This window comes from Strix uralensis, chromosome 4 (assembly GCF_047716275.1).
Source record: "Strix uralensis isolate ZFMK-TIS-50842 chromosome 4, bStrUra1, whole genome shotgun sequence".
Lineage (NCBI taxonomy): Eukaryota > Metazoa > Chordata > Aves > Strigiformes > Strigidae > Strix > Strix uralensis.
The window spans coordinates 33814091-33828735 of record NC_133975.1 but is presented as its reverse complement, the minus strand read 5'-3'; the positions used below and the strand labels follow the sequence as shown (position 1 = coordinate 33828735).

At 34.5% G+C, this 14645-nt stretch overlaps 1 protein-coding gene across 1 annotated transcript in view; it reads right to left on the bottom strand.

The window, feature by feature from the left end:
- MICU3 (mitochondrial calcium uptake family member 3) overlaps window positions 1–14645 on the bottom strand; it is a 56807-nt gene that overhangs the window by 26974 nt on the left and 15188 nt on the right. The window contains exons 3-7 of the mRNA XM_074866288.1: window positions 12678–12709; window positions 11746–11824; window positions 6767–6814; window positions 5345–5427; window positions 180–251 (exon numbers count right to left, since the gene is read on the bottom strand). Coding sequence (XP_074722389.1) covers window positions 180–251; window positions 5345–5427; window positions 6767–6814; window positions 11746–11824; window positions 12678–12709 — 314 coding nt within the window. The remainder of the gene's footprint in view (window positions 1–179; window positions 252–5344; window positions 5428–6766; window positions 6815–11745; window positions 11825–12677; window positions 12710–14645) is intronic.

Here is a 14645-nt window from a genome sequence, read left to right as displayed (position 1 = left end):
TTAGGCTAAATATTGCTTTTTTTCTATATATAACAGTTATGCATATTCTCTTAATTATATGAATTTATTGTTTAAAAACAAACCTAAAAGTGATTAGTGAAATATATACACACACAATTTTGTCCCACATTGAAGAAAACAAACTAGCTGCCAGCTGCAACTGTTCTAATTTTACTTACCAGCATTGCACGTTTTTCTTCATCTCCTTTTCTTTCTCTCTTCTCATTTTTTTTCCTGAAAATCTCTTGTAGCTAAAATACAAACCATTTTGTTCTTATTTAGTTTTCAGGCTATTTCACATGCATAACAATAATTCATCATGAGGAACACTGAAAACAGTATTAAAATGTAGTTCTTTACTAAAATAGCAGTGTTTCAATGATGCTTTACTGTTCATATTCATGCTTTCAAGGACCTTCTGTGACCTTAACCATCACACAGAAAGGAAGAAGGATACATTTTTTCCCACAAAGTAAAGCTAGTAATTCTATTTGGGAGCACAATACTAAGAACATCCTATTTGGCTCTACATTTTAGCTAATCCAGCCTATACAAAAAGGGGGAGTTCCAGCCTTTTTCACCACCTCTAGGCACATCCTTTCTTGTCGGGTACTAATTAGTATCTGTGTGGCTATGTAGTCACCTGGATCAAGCTTTTTTTCATATTGTTAATTTTCAACCAGATCAGTTCTTACTCCTGCTGGCACAAGGGAGGAGTGGAAACACCTGGTGGGGGTGAAACATTCCCCTTCAGCAGCAACAAACTACTACTCAAGAGTAATTTATCAAGTACCCTTTTTTTTCAAGTCTGTTCAAAGAATACCTTCAGGTCTTGTAAAATACCCCTTTCACAACCTTCTCTACATTAAGAGCTTTAAACATGACTTCTGAGAAAACCTCAAATACAAGATTTAAAACATACAGATTCTTGAGCATATTTGTTTTTTGAAATTATAAAGTCTTTAGACTAAGAACTAGTCTGTACTTATCTTTCTTTGTAAGTATGTTTTATTTAGATATTTTTATTTATAGTACTTATTAATATTCCCAAACCATTAGAAAAAAGTGACAGAGTGTTTACTCTTCACAGTAAGAAAGAGCAGCGTTAACTATGATGCCATCTATATCTCTACTAGTAAACTTCAGCTTCTCAAAAACTGCACATGAAAACACTGTACTGCCACTTGTAGCATTTGCTAATCTCAAAGTGGGCTGGAAAAAGAATAAACACTGTGGCTGATTAATTTGTCCTATCTAGAATATGGTATTTTCAGAACTGAACATCATGGCATACAGACACAATTGTGGAAGTTGTTTCAAAGACCCAATTTTACCTACCAGAAGTCTGATAAAAACCTGATATTGTAAAGACATGCACACAGAGCTCCCCAGGGTTTGGAATGTGAAAGATAAAGTGTGTGTGACAAATTTGCAAGCAAATTTTCCAAATTTAATTTCAGAATACTGTATTTCAGAGAAGGCAGATGACTAAGACAAAGGGATCAGCAAGTTCTACTACAGGGGTATGACAACACTGAAATAAATTAATACAGTGTTTAGTGATTAAATAGCAAATACATTTATCAGTAACATTCTATGAATTTCCAGAATTGACTACTGTGTTCTGGAATTGTTTTTAAGGCAAATACAGACCAGAATATTGTGTGTGTCACTTTATCGATTTTTGACTATGGGATCAATTTACAGACCTTGGAATGTTTTTTCTGATTTTTTGCAAACCTACAGGCACAAATTACTGTAACCTATGCTGACAAGAAAAGTGTCATGATAGGCCATTTAGCTGGATGGCCTAGAGTATTACACAGTTTGCAACCCAAAAATGTGGAAAGAAGAAAGGTAAATGAAGAGAGAGAAGTAGAAGGAAAATACCTTGTGAAAAGTGAAGTGACAAGCCATGAAGTAGGAGAGAAGAGTGGCAGTAATTGAAAAACCAAAAAAGATCAGTAAAAAGCAATGCATCCTTCGATGTGTTTCCCCTGCCACAGAGGCAAAGGGAGAGGATTCTGTTGCATTCATCATTAAAGCACTTGCTAAACTTGTAGAAATGGATCTTTTGTTCAGAAGGAGTGCTATAGGATACCAGCGAGTAGAACAGTGAATGCAAAAAGGATCTAGGAGCACTTTCATAGGAACCTTGTTTGAAACAGGATAATGAGACTGACTGCTGAAAGCAGCAAAAACAAGATCTCCTGTAACAAGGCAACACAATCCTTCTGTTCCTTGACCTCACCCCTATGACATAAGCAAAGAGGAAAGCACAAACACCATGGAATTAGTTTACAAAAACACTAAAGCTGTTATCAGAAAAATTAAGTATTTTTCAACTCTTCACTACACACACTCTTCTCTTCAAGAATCACATAACATGTGATCCCTACACCAATCTCTTCAAAGTCTCTTTATTTGCAAAATTGAATAGCATTAACTATAAACCCAATTTTATGATAGCTGACTGTAATCAGTGGAGGAGTATTTTGCAAATGCTGGCTATAGTTCAAATGGCAGTGTTTAAAGTCTCCTCTTCCAGGCACACAGGAGATGATGCATACCCAAGCAAGGTGAGTACAGATGCAAAATATATGTTCTGGGGCCAGGTCTACCACAGCTGCAGCATCACTGAATCAACTTTTATTTTCATATTTACTTTTATTTACACCGACATTATGCATCTACCTACCTATTTTAGTCCTTCTCACTTCAGAGCTAACATTCTGACGTATGGGTTTTGATATAATTTTTGAAGGGTCACTGACACACTAATCACACAGAGTTAGGGTAAGGTTTAATCTATAATAGGTGGAGGACAGTATATCTAATATTTAAAAATTCTCCTTTCTTTCTTCTATCCACCAAGTCTGGTAACAGAAAAAGAATAAGAAGGAGAAATTTTTATCAAGGACCATGACAGAGAACAGGCAGGATATGAAGAGGACTATAAAAGCATAATTAAAAAGAAAGATGCAATATTCATAGTTAAATGTTGAACTTGCTTCCTGCCTTATATACTTATTTGATTTCATTTTTAGCATCAATTGCTGAAAGACAAAGCCTCCTGCTTCAATTTCCTCCCACTTAGCTGTTGTAATGGAAGACTTTTTTTTTAAAAAAGAGTTGTCCGTCTATTCTACCACATTCTGTTTTACTGAATCACGAAAGACTTTTTTTTTCTTCTCTTCCCCGCCCCCGCCCCCCCCCCTTCTTCCTCTATTTTTCCTTTGGCCAATTAATCCAATGTCAGCCGGCTTCTTCCCCTGACTGGAGGAGATGGTCATTAGGAATTAGCAAATATAAGGATGTGTACATTTAATATTAGAATATAAAAAATTATCAGCATGCCACAATTTGCAAGTGGCAACAGCTTCCAAAATAAATGAGACCTGTTCTGCTTAAGCTATGCCACCAGAAAACAAGCCCCCACATCTCAGATCTCACTTCCTTGAACAGGAGAACTGAGGGAAGTTCAGTGTGTTGAGGACAGATTTTTTCACGTTTCCATTTTCTTTAGGTTAGCATAGCTTATCTGAATCAAGCCTTATAACTTGACTTGAAAACAATTAAGAAACAACACACAGGAAATTAGGGTGTCTTCTTTTTAAATAACTTGTGGTCTTACACTTAAATCCATTCCATATGTCTGTTTCATTCTTTATATTTTGTTCCATCTTCTTCAGTAAGGCAGTGGGCTTTTTCTCATATGTACTTACTGTATTTATTTATAAACTCAACCACACAAAAAATGTACAAAGATAAGAATTGATGTCTTCTGCAAATGTCTTTTTTTTTTTTTTTTTACAAACACCTGATTAATTTCTTATATTTCTTATTCTATTAATTGCCTGTACTTGTTCAGTAGAAATTAATGGCCTTGTCTTCAGAAAGCTTGTCTAAACCACTAACCACAAAATTTTAGATGTTAATTTCTAAAGAAATGTCAAAAACTATGTTCCATAATAGTGTTTCAGTGTAATCCCAGACATCTGCTGTGTATGGACATTACCAGTTTAGAAAACTCTGATTTATACTGTATTGTTCAGTTTGTTAATGTAAAGCCATGTAGTCACTGTAAAATCAGAAGCCCTAATGCCGAGTGGGCAATCTGCTGGATTTCATGATTTTTTAAAAAATGATCAATTTTTTACTTCATCACTGACATTCATTCAGAATAGCATTAATTATTCCTCCCATTTCTTTTAAAATCAGAAAATAAATGAAACATAAATCTGACATAGCCCTCTTGTTCCAAGGCTTTTTAATTTTATAGTCAGTGCAAACATTATTCTCCTGTACTAAGTGGATCCTATCACATAAAAACTTATGAAGTATTCGAATTTTAAGATGCAATTATCAGATTTATCATGATAAAAATCAAAATACAGTAGATGATTAAGATTTTTTGAAGATTTTCTTTCAAGTGCCAAATTCTTCTTAATGCACAAATCTCAATGACAAGTGAAATAAGCTAATTTTTCTTCTAAAGTCTGGGCCTTTTAGAACTGTTTAAATTTTTAACCAGAAGACAACTCAACTCTCTGCTTAAATAATTTGTAAGAATAATTTACAGAACTGCTTTTCCAAGCAATAAACTGAGTCAAGCTCTGGTTTGAAAAATACTGTAATTCAGACTTGTAATGTAACAAAACCTTGGACGCAACAAAACTACTGCCAAGTTCTAGATGTCCTGCCAACTGTTCCAAAGCACATGAAAATTATTCAGCTCAATTTTGCTATCAGGAATATTGTCCTTAAAAAGAAATCACTGAACCCCAGCTTAGGAAATTGCTTCAGCATATGGATTTCATGGACTGAACCAGATATATGTATGATATGTACAGATATATGTACAGTATGCTTTATTTCACTACAAATCTTGTCTAAAACAGATGATAGCATCACATTATGTCAGTCAGTATTTTCAGGTCACCTGGGATTATAAACAGAATGAACAACAAAGTGAAGAGGTCTCCCAGGAAAAGATTCTTTCGCAAGTCCCTCCATCATTATGGCAATTAAATAATTCTGCTGACCGTTGGTACAGCGATATTACTTTATTAACCTAACTATCTGTGAATATAGTAGCAATTAAAAAGATCCAGAAAAAAACCTGGAATTAAGCTTCGAAAATCATTATATACAACACGCACTGTAACAGGGAGCTACTATTTACAACTTACATTATTTACATTCAATAAGGCAAAAAACCAATCACGTTCAGTGAAGAATAGCTCATGTTCTCATGATTACTAACATCATTATGAGTCTCAAACCAGACAAAAAAATGAATTTCAAAACTACATCAAAATATTCAGACTGAAAATATACATACCACTAAGAATTCCTTTTTGTCCACCATCTCATTGCCATCAGTATCAAACATGTTGAAAGCAATTCTAAAACCTGCATGTGGCTCTGCCAAAAAAAAACCCATTCAATTATTTATTTGCTTTGAAAGAAAGCAAATATAAAACTCTAAGAAATTATTTAGAGTCTGTTTATAAAAGCCATATCCTCAACTAATTTAAATTAGTACATTTGTGGACACAGTAAATGCAAATCACAACATCTGTAAAACAATGTAATCTGTAAAACATCTGTAAAACAAAATCCATGTTATGAAAACAGAAGGTGTGCTCACAAATTCATAGATTAGGGGAAACAGACAGCAGAAATAGAATGTGAAATATCCAAGAAAAATATCTCACAGTAATGGCTGGTTGGGTTGTTGAGTGTTACTTTATAACTAGAGTCCATTTTATGTCACAAAACACAAATTAGTAGAAAATAAATTTTCTATGAAAACACTGTTCTAAAAGACACTTTTAAAAGTTTTTCAGAAAAGGTACGGGATGCAACTTCTGGTCAAAACAAATGATGTGTTGAAAATGACACAGAATTTTCTTGTTTACATGCTTAGTCATTGAACTTTGAAATCAGGTTAGAATTTTAAATGATTTCCAGAACATGGGGACTTTGAAGGTAACTGTCAGTGAAGCCTTTAGGCAACATTTTGGTGATATTCAATGATCTGCAATATGGACGAATTATGGTCAAAAGTTAGTGCAGATAACAAAATGATGGAAGAATATCCACTGATCTAGCAGTTAGGGATTGTAAGGGTTCTGGGTCAAGTTCCTACTTTGATTCATAATAAGAACTCAAATCATGTCTGAAAAAAAAACCCCTAATGAATCCAACAGAAATGTTTTATTAACATACAAATGAAAGACAAGTAAAATACTTTGCTTCTTCCCAAAAAGCACCTCTTAAAATACCAAAACAAAGTCTGTATCAGTCTTAGTTTACTCTAAGTTCTTCTACTTTGGTTTTATGGGTGGTAGAAGAATAAGTATTCAGTTTGGTTAGTGTTTTCTAACATAAATAAACATTTACTTTAGTTTGACAGATTTCATATTTTATCATTGTGTCATTGATGTCACCCATTATGCACTAATAGGTGAAACAAGCCAATAATAACGTATATCTTTCTCTTCTCCCTGTACTCAGTGTCCTTTATGAACTTCAGTAAATTTAGCTAGAAACTTTGTAGGAATTTCAAAGACGATAAAGATTCCAGTAGGACAGGAGAGGTTGAAATGGATATAGAAATGCATAATACAATTTTTTTCCATATTGGGATATACAGGAGAGGGCAGAAAAGAAAAAAAAAAAAAAAGAGTATTGTAATGTACAGCAATATATTCAGAACATAGAAATTTGTAAGTTTTGACATTTTTCCAAAAATACTTACTTGTTAAAATACATAAGAGGAATAAATATTCTGTGTAAGATATCACACCTGAAGACAAAAAAAAAGTTATGCTATATTAGTTTCACCTTGTCTTCACGTTCTAAACTTGAAAATATTAAATCTATGTATAAGGAGAATTTTTGTACATGTGCACATGCATATTCATACTTGTGTTCATGTGACTGTATTCAACCTGGTCAGTGAGTTATTTGTCTAAAATACTGATCTATGGGGTTGGGTTTTTTGTTTGGGTTTGGTTTTGATTATCCTAGAGCAGGAATACATTAAGTATGGCAAATAACTGTAAGGAACTGAAGGAAAAAATGCCTCAAACATTCATCGACACAGAAAACCTCAAAGACAAGCAGTGGCCTTTGGATTAGTCTAAGGAATGTCACCCAACGAACCAGGAGTGTATCGAAGGATGCATCCCCCACTCCCTTGCAGTTGCATTGACAAACTCCTTAGACAAGCCTCAAAGGGGGAGACTGGACTGAATGAAACCAGGTCGTTTCCCTCAAGCAAAAGTACTACCCGATACTTTGTTACTCAATTGTGCAAACCAGACACCATGCTTGTCTTGCCTAATGACTTGCTAATAACTAATGGGCCTACGCCATTGAAGTGGTAACAAGAACTGATAAGAGGTGATCATTTCTGGGATGACTGTTAAGATCTCTGGGAACAGAGGAAAAACCAAAGCTGGGCAATGACCACCAACTCAACTGGAACCCATGCTCCACCTTTTTCCTCATCTCTCATGGAAATGAATTTGTGGAATACCTGCCCCTCCTCGTCTAGTATGCTAATTAGCTGGTAAGATGAACTTAAAAGTGCAACAGAAACTTTGCTGTGCGTGCACCCACCACCCAGAATTACCGGACTTGAGACAATGCTGGATCCAGGGGTGGTGATCTGGATTTCTTTGACTCTCCTTCTCTCCTTTCTTTTTCTTTCCTTTCTTTTCTTTCTTATAGATTTATAAGAGACCACATTGTTTATTATCCTTTTGCAAGTTTACATTGTTCTCTAGCACAAGTAAAACATTTTAACCTGTTGTTTGGTGTTGTTTCACCTTAATTTAACCCAGGGGGATCACAGAACCGTTGCAATTCTCTGAACTTCCAGTTCGGGTCGTGACAACAACTACAGTCAGTGGAGAATAGATCATTAAACAGAAGCTGGCTAGATTCTTAGAAGCTAATATAAATGATTTACTTGATTTTCTTTCCGAAAACCCCACCAGTAATTCATGACAACACTCTCTAACAGTATGAGAACATTTACTCTGAGAACATTTGTAGTGCTCCCTCCTGATATATACCTTTTAAATACAGTTCTTGACTTTAATATGTGCTTTGTAAGTGCATGTCCTATATTAATTGAAAACCTGGCCTTGTGTTACTTAAGAAAGCATAGATTTTGGTTTTTCAGTTGTCTTTACATGCAAATTTTCATAATCATCACCTGAAATTTATATTAAAACTCTTTAATAAATGAATGTGTAAATTTTGTTAAATATTTTTAAAGCCTGTTAGAGACATTTGTACTATCTCTTCTTCTACATTCAGAATATCTCTAAGGAATACATTCCAAGCTTTTCATCTTTTGTTACATGTCACAAGTTAATCACAGTGTGGAATGGCACTTCCTTTTCGCTTCAGAAGTGATTAAGGCAAAACTTAAATTAGAGCTGAATTCAATATCCAAATCATTCAGTATCCATGTCTGGTACCATAAGCTGTACTTCTGCTTTTCTAGCTCTTGGGTAAAGAGATAACCTTGCAGAATGACCATAGTACCAACAAAGAGAAGCATTTTACAGTTCAGTGAGAACTGAAAACAATGACTTGCAGCTCTCCCAAAAGTCCTTAGCTCTAATGATCTTCGAGGCTGAACTAGCAAAACTGGTTCCTGATTTCTAACCAATTGATTTTGTCTGTCCTCCAAAAACAAGTGTTAAGGCAGTCCACAATATCAGACTATTTCAAAAGAGCAAAAAAAAAAAAAAAGTATTTAGATGCCTGAGAGTAAAGATGTCTATCAGCTGGGATTTTCAAAAGTTGTGGGCTGTCTCATTGATTTCAGTCCAAGTCAGGTGCAAAAGTTTTTCTAAAAACAGCCACATCTTTGGATGTTCAAATATCTTTTAAAATCTGACTTAACTGAATATGTGACAAACTATGTAAATAGTCATCTGAATTTTTTTTACTGAAAAACCTGTACAATTAAAACTCAAAACACTGTATCATTCATGTGATTATAATGAGTGAACACATTTAACATCAGCACTTCCAACACAGCCAAAGTAAGAAACTAGCATCTTCTACTAATATTTACAGCACAAAAAGTTCTAAATTAATTCTGCCCTGAAATAACACTCAGGAGGGACTTTCTGTCCTCTTGAATAGATGAGATATGAAATCCCAGCTATATTTCTCTTGGATCTGTCCAAATGTCCAAATGCCTCCCCAAACCTTTGATCATACGATACTCCTCCCTAAAAGCCAGTTGTCCTGAAAGAGGAGCACATTCAAGACAATCGGGTCTCCTATCCTCACACAGAAAAGAAAAAATAACCAACCACAGAGATTTCCACAGATACCACATACTGGAATATAAAGGCAATACAAATGACAGACAGTTAAGTAAATTGTCTTTGGAACCAAATCACACACTACAAAGAACCAGTAAAACCCTCAACCTTTACCAGCTGAAACGTTGCCGTCCCAACTTCCAATCCATTCATGGGGGCGGGGGGGAAGGTATTTTCCCACCTTTTGATCCAAGAGCAAATTTAAGTCTTCAGAACCAAGATTTTACTACTGCTAGTAGATCTAGTTACGAGGGCTACTAAGTATTTTTAATACCACCTACTCTTTTCTTCAATATACACATAGCTTTACACTGAAGACTAGCAAAGATTAAAGGTAGGCATTTAAGTAACGCATGCTCTATTCTGTATCTTCTTGATTTTATACATCAGTTTGCAGACATTAGTTTTCAAAGGCCTGCTTGAATCTGTCTGGACAAGCAGCTATCAAGAAATCAGATACCTCAAAGGTTCTCATTCAGTGATGTAAAACGTTCTTTAATAGCCAGTCAATAAATGTAAATATGTATTTTTGTTTGTTTGATGACACCTTCTTTGTTGTAAAACAGAGGAAGAAAGCGCAATTGTCAAGCAGTCCATCACAGGTATGAAGAGAGCAATATAAAATGCCTTGAAAGTGTTCTCTCCTTTTGTCTGTACTGGTATATTGTAGCTGTAGACAGACAGTTCTGGTTCATTGCTCTGAGTGTTATGGGAGAGAGGCTCTGTAATGACGATTGAACAGAAAGAAAAGCTTACACTAAGATTAGAAAGAAGAGAAGGAGGTTGCTCAAGGGTAAAATGTAAAAATAAAACTTAAGGACAACTGGCATAAATCTGTGTGGCTCATCTGATTTAAATGAATCTATGGCAAAATGAATGGACATAGGCTTTTGCTACTTGCTTCACATTAAAATGTGCATGTTTTAAAGAAAATTAGTAAATTAATCTTGGAGTTTTCATGTTATGTACTAAATAAACACTAAATTAGAATTAAGGAGACCTGAATTCTATTCCTATTCCTTTCACTGGCTTACTGAATGACCTTATCAGTCATAAGACCCATCATCTTTTCTTATATTATCTATAAAATGGGATAATGGAACTCACTTTTTCATAAAGCATGCTGAAAAGCTATGTAAGTGCTAAAGTTTATTGCTATTTTACCAGCTTACTACGACAGTTTTGAGTCCTCTTAATTCTATCAACTTTGGTAGAATTTCACTGGTAGAAAACTGGAGTAAGATATTGGTGAATCAAGACTGCACGTTACAGACATTTTATTACAGATTTCATAAGCAACATCCAGATACATTTCTTTTGAACTGATAACGTATTAATAGATTCTGAATTTTTATGCAATTAATATTTCAAACATCAGCTGTTCTGACTATATAGAGAGCAGCCTAGAGCAAGGAAACACAGTGCAAAGATGTGTCAGTTTCTGCCCCTCTGGAGTTCTGGCTGCACACTCAGAAAAAAGTGAGTGTGCCTCCATGCACTAGAGATTCAAGCCTGGGACTCTCTTCTGACTGTAGGTGCATACTTACTCCTTTAATAAATTTGAGCTGCATATGAATTAGATTCATCAGCTACTTGCACATGTTTGATTGGAATTTTGTTGCTAGCATGCTTATTTTAAACATTCAAAAAGTTTTAAGAATGTTTAAAATTATAGCAAGTACTTGTGGCTGCTTTTGAAAATACTTAAAGCGCTCCACCAAACCTTTGCCATTCTGAATATAAGGAAAGGAATATGTGGATTATTTATCGCAAATAGCTTTTAAATGTCTGTATACAAGCCATCATAGGTTTCTTTTTTTCTGTGTTTTTTGTTTTTGAAGTGATAGAGCTTATTAAGAAAAAAAAAAAAGAAAGAGGAGACCAGGAGTGGCTCTTAACTAATAGTGTGAGTTTTAAAAGCTATCAAAGCCCTCACCTGCAGAATTTAAAGGGATACATAGCATTTCTGAAAGCATCTCTTTGTGTTATTAAGAAAATGCTTATTCAGTGATATAAGATACCATTACTGTCTTTAAAAATAATCACATCACTGAACCTATTAAAGAAAGTAAAGAGATATTGCGTCTTTATTAGAATACTCTGTCTGTGGTCTACACATCACTTTTCATTACAACAGGCAGAACTTGAAACATTCAAAGATCACTTTAACAGACTCTAAGATACCAATTCACTTGAAGAGGCTAGTAAGATGGCATGATTAAAACACTGTAGAGACTAAAGGGAACTTTTTCATGATGTAAAACGTAAAAGCAACAAACACTTTTTATCTTTCTGAATATGTGACTCAAACAACATCACTTTAGCCACAATAAATTAATACAAGTGATAATTTGATTCAGGAAAATAAATTCTTAACCCTCACCTTTCTCATTAAGATTACGGAAAAGTTTGGATGATCCTTTCCAAACTGGTGGTGTCTCCATAAGGATCTGATTCAGTTCCTAAAAAATAAGATTTAAAAAAAGATAAAAATATGTATTTAAATATTTAATGAAGTCATTAACAGATTACGAGTAAATGCTAGGAAATCAATATAAAAGACAAGAAACTGCATGCAAATCTACCAGTTAATTTAACTTCAGTTTTCACCAATGACTTTGAAAGTAACTCAAGCCCATATATCAATTTTGCACACAAGATTATTTTAAGAATTGCTCATCTGCATGAATACTGTTTCCAGAGTTGGAGAGAGACATGTAACGTATTTGTTGCTGAAATTACTCACCACTACTCATATTCACTGAAGCCAAGGATAAATCCCCCTGGATTTCAGTAAGGTTTTCATAGAAGCTCCAAGCAACTGTTCTTTTAAAAACACTCAGCCTGAACTAAAGCAAACTTCACCCATGAATATGAACGTACTTTACTTAAAATACAGGGATACAGAGAGAGTCTTTTTGCAGTTGTATAAACGGAAAAAAAAAAAAAAAAGAGGTACTTAAACATGACAAAAGGTAGAGAGTGGCATAAGTATTTCAGGCAGCTTTGGATACACCTGCTACCTTAGAAACTAATGAAACTCAGTCAGATATGGGCTGAGGAAGGAACTAATAGAGGCTTGAGAAAATCAGTAAATCCAACATAACAGGCACAGCTGCTCATGTATCTTTGAGATTCTGGACTCAGTTGAGTCTGAAGTGATAAAACCAAAGAAATTAAAGTCTGTCCTCCTTTTTTTTTAAATAAAGATTTAAAAACTCCATTATTTCTCCTGTGACTCTAAGTTTACATCATGAAAGAAAATTAATGTATCAAAATCTATGGCTGTAGGACAGCACAGGAATTATTACCCACCTGCTTTGAAAGGGATCGCCACTTTTTAGCACCTGCAACAAAAGACAAAGTTACAAACGCACAGAATTTAGTTATGCCTATGTGGTGCCATAAAAATTAGACTGCATCTATACTGTGTTTTCTAGCCAAAGAAGAGGTATTGTCCCTACTTCATGAGGCTAATCTTCAACCTCGTTGCGAAAAATTCTCTTTATGTTATTAAAAGGATAATTAGCCTAATACATACCTAAACTCCTAACTTTAAAGAACCAATTCAGATATATAGTTTTAAATCCAACTCTGCTTCAGTGGGAGAAAAGACTTTCTACCTCCAAAATACACCGTTAAAACATTAAACGGGAAACAGAGGGCATTCATGTTAACCTGTAGTATCAATATTCTGAAATGATTATTTAGCAGCAGTAGTATTACAATGCAGATTGTAGGGAGACCTGGATTCTGGCTCTTGCTTCAGGGACTACTCATGCTTTTAAAGCAAATACAGAAAAAAATCCTTGAAACTACACCAGGTGCTAAGACTCCCTTCAGCCATTCCTCGTAACTCAGATTTATACTCCCTTTTACAGCCTCTGTTAGGCTCAATTTTTTGTAAGCAGTTTTAACAGAGGAGCTGAAGAGGGCCTCCAGTTCAGAACTGGAACTGTTCATTAACACTGAAAACTAATGAGTAAGACTGAGCAGATACTTTCTTCCTAATGCCTTACATGACAGACTCCAGGAGCAGAGAAAGATAATTGCATTTGACAACAGTTGTCCACAGCCATCCAAGAATTCAAAACCTGAGGTTCATCGCCACTCTCTCAAGGCAAACATTTGCACAGATTCAATACTAAGATAAAGCACTGGGAATATCAGAATTCACAAAGGTACAAAAAGTATCAGAGTATGGGGTCAAATCCATAACTTTTTGGCTGGTAAAGGTTCATTTTTATCGAGCAAAACAATCCGTGGTATTAGAAATCCCTTCCTCCTGATGAACTCCATGCTCCATTAAATAATTATCACAATACAAAAGCTACTCGCTATGGTCTGTCTTTAGTTCATGGTTAGAGACTCACCGAAATTTTAGTTTTACATCTTGTTAAAGGTTAGCACCAAGACTGTCTGCAAATCTCACTCTATGATGGAATTATATCAAGCAACATCTAACACGAGCTAACATATTTTCACATACTTTTTAGTTTAATATTTTAATGTCAATTAAAGTCTTGTCTCAAAATACTAAATAAAACCCAACAAAACAACCTCATTTGCCATACAAATTGATAAATGTTTATACCTACCATAAAAAACTTGGGGAATAAATATATCTAACTTTTCAATCAGATAATTTCCCAGTCTCATACATTATATATAGATTTTCTTTCTAGACAAGCAAGTGAAGATTTATGTGTATATACATACTTCTTACAGCTCAGTATTAGGCTAAAATTACTATAGCTAGAGCTGAAGAGAACAAAATATACTTCCTCTTCTCTTAATTGGCTTTCTAAATATATAAACATATATTCAGATGATAAAAATGTATCAAGCATGACTGTTAAAAATATTACATTTTCCCAAATGAAAGCCTGCACCAAAGGCAGCAGCAACAAGTTAATTATAGCATTTATTTCACATTTTTTATAACAACTGCCTGGAGTCAAAAGTTACATTTCATAAAAGAAAATATACTCTTACCATATTAGTTAGTGTTTAATCAAAAAAGGAAGTGAACACCCTCTTGACTTTTGTAGGGTTTACAAGATTTCCAAAGTAAATCAATCACAATAGATGCATTCACTCCATCACAAATCTCAGTCAGGTCTAGTATTATTAGCTTTTCTATAAAGCAGACATAAAGAGCTACTATTATTACTCTTCAAAGGGCATTTTTGCTTTTTGACAAAACTCAAGACCTTTCTAGTCTTCATCCATAAAAAAAACCCAACAGGTATATGCTCTTTTTTTTTTTTTTCCTGCAAAATA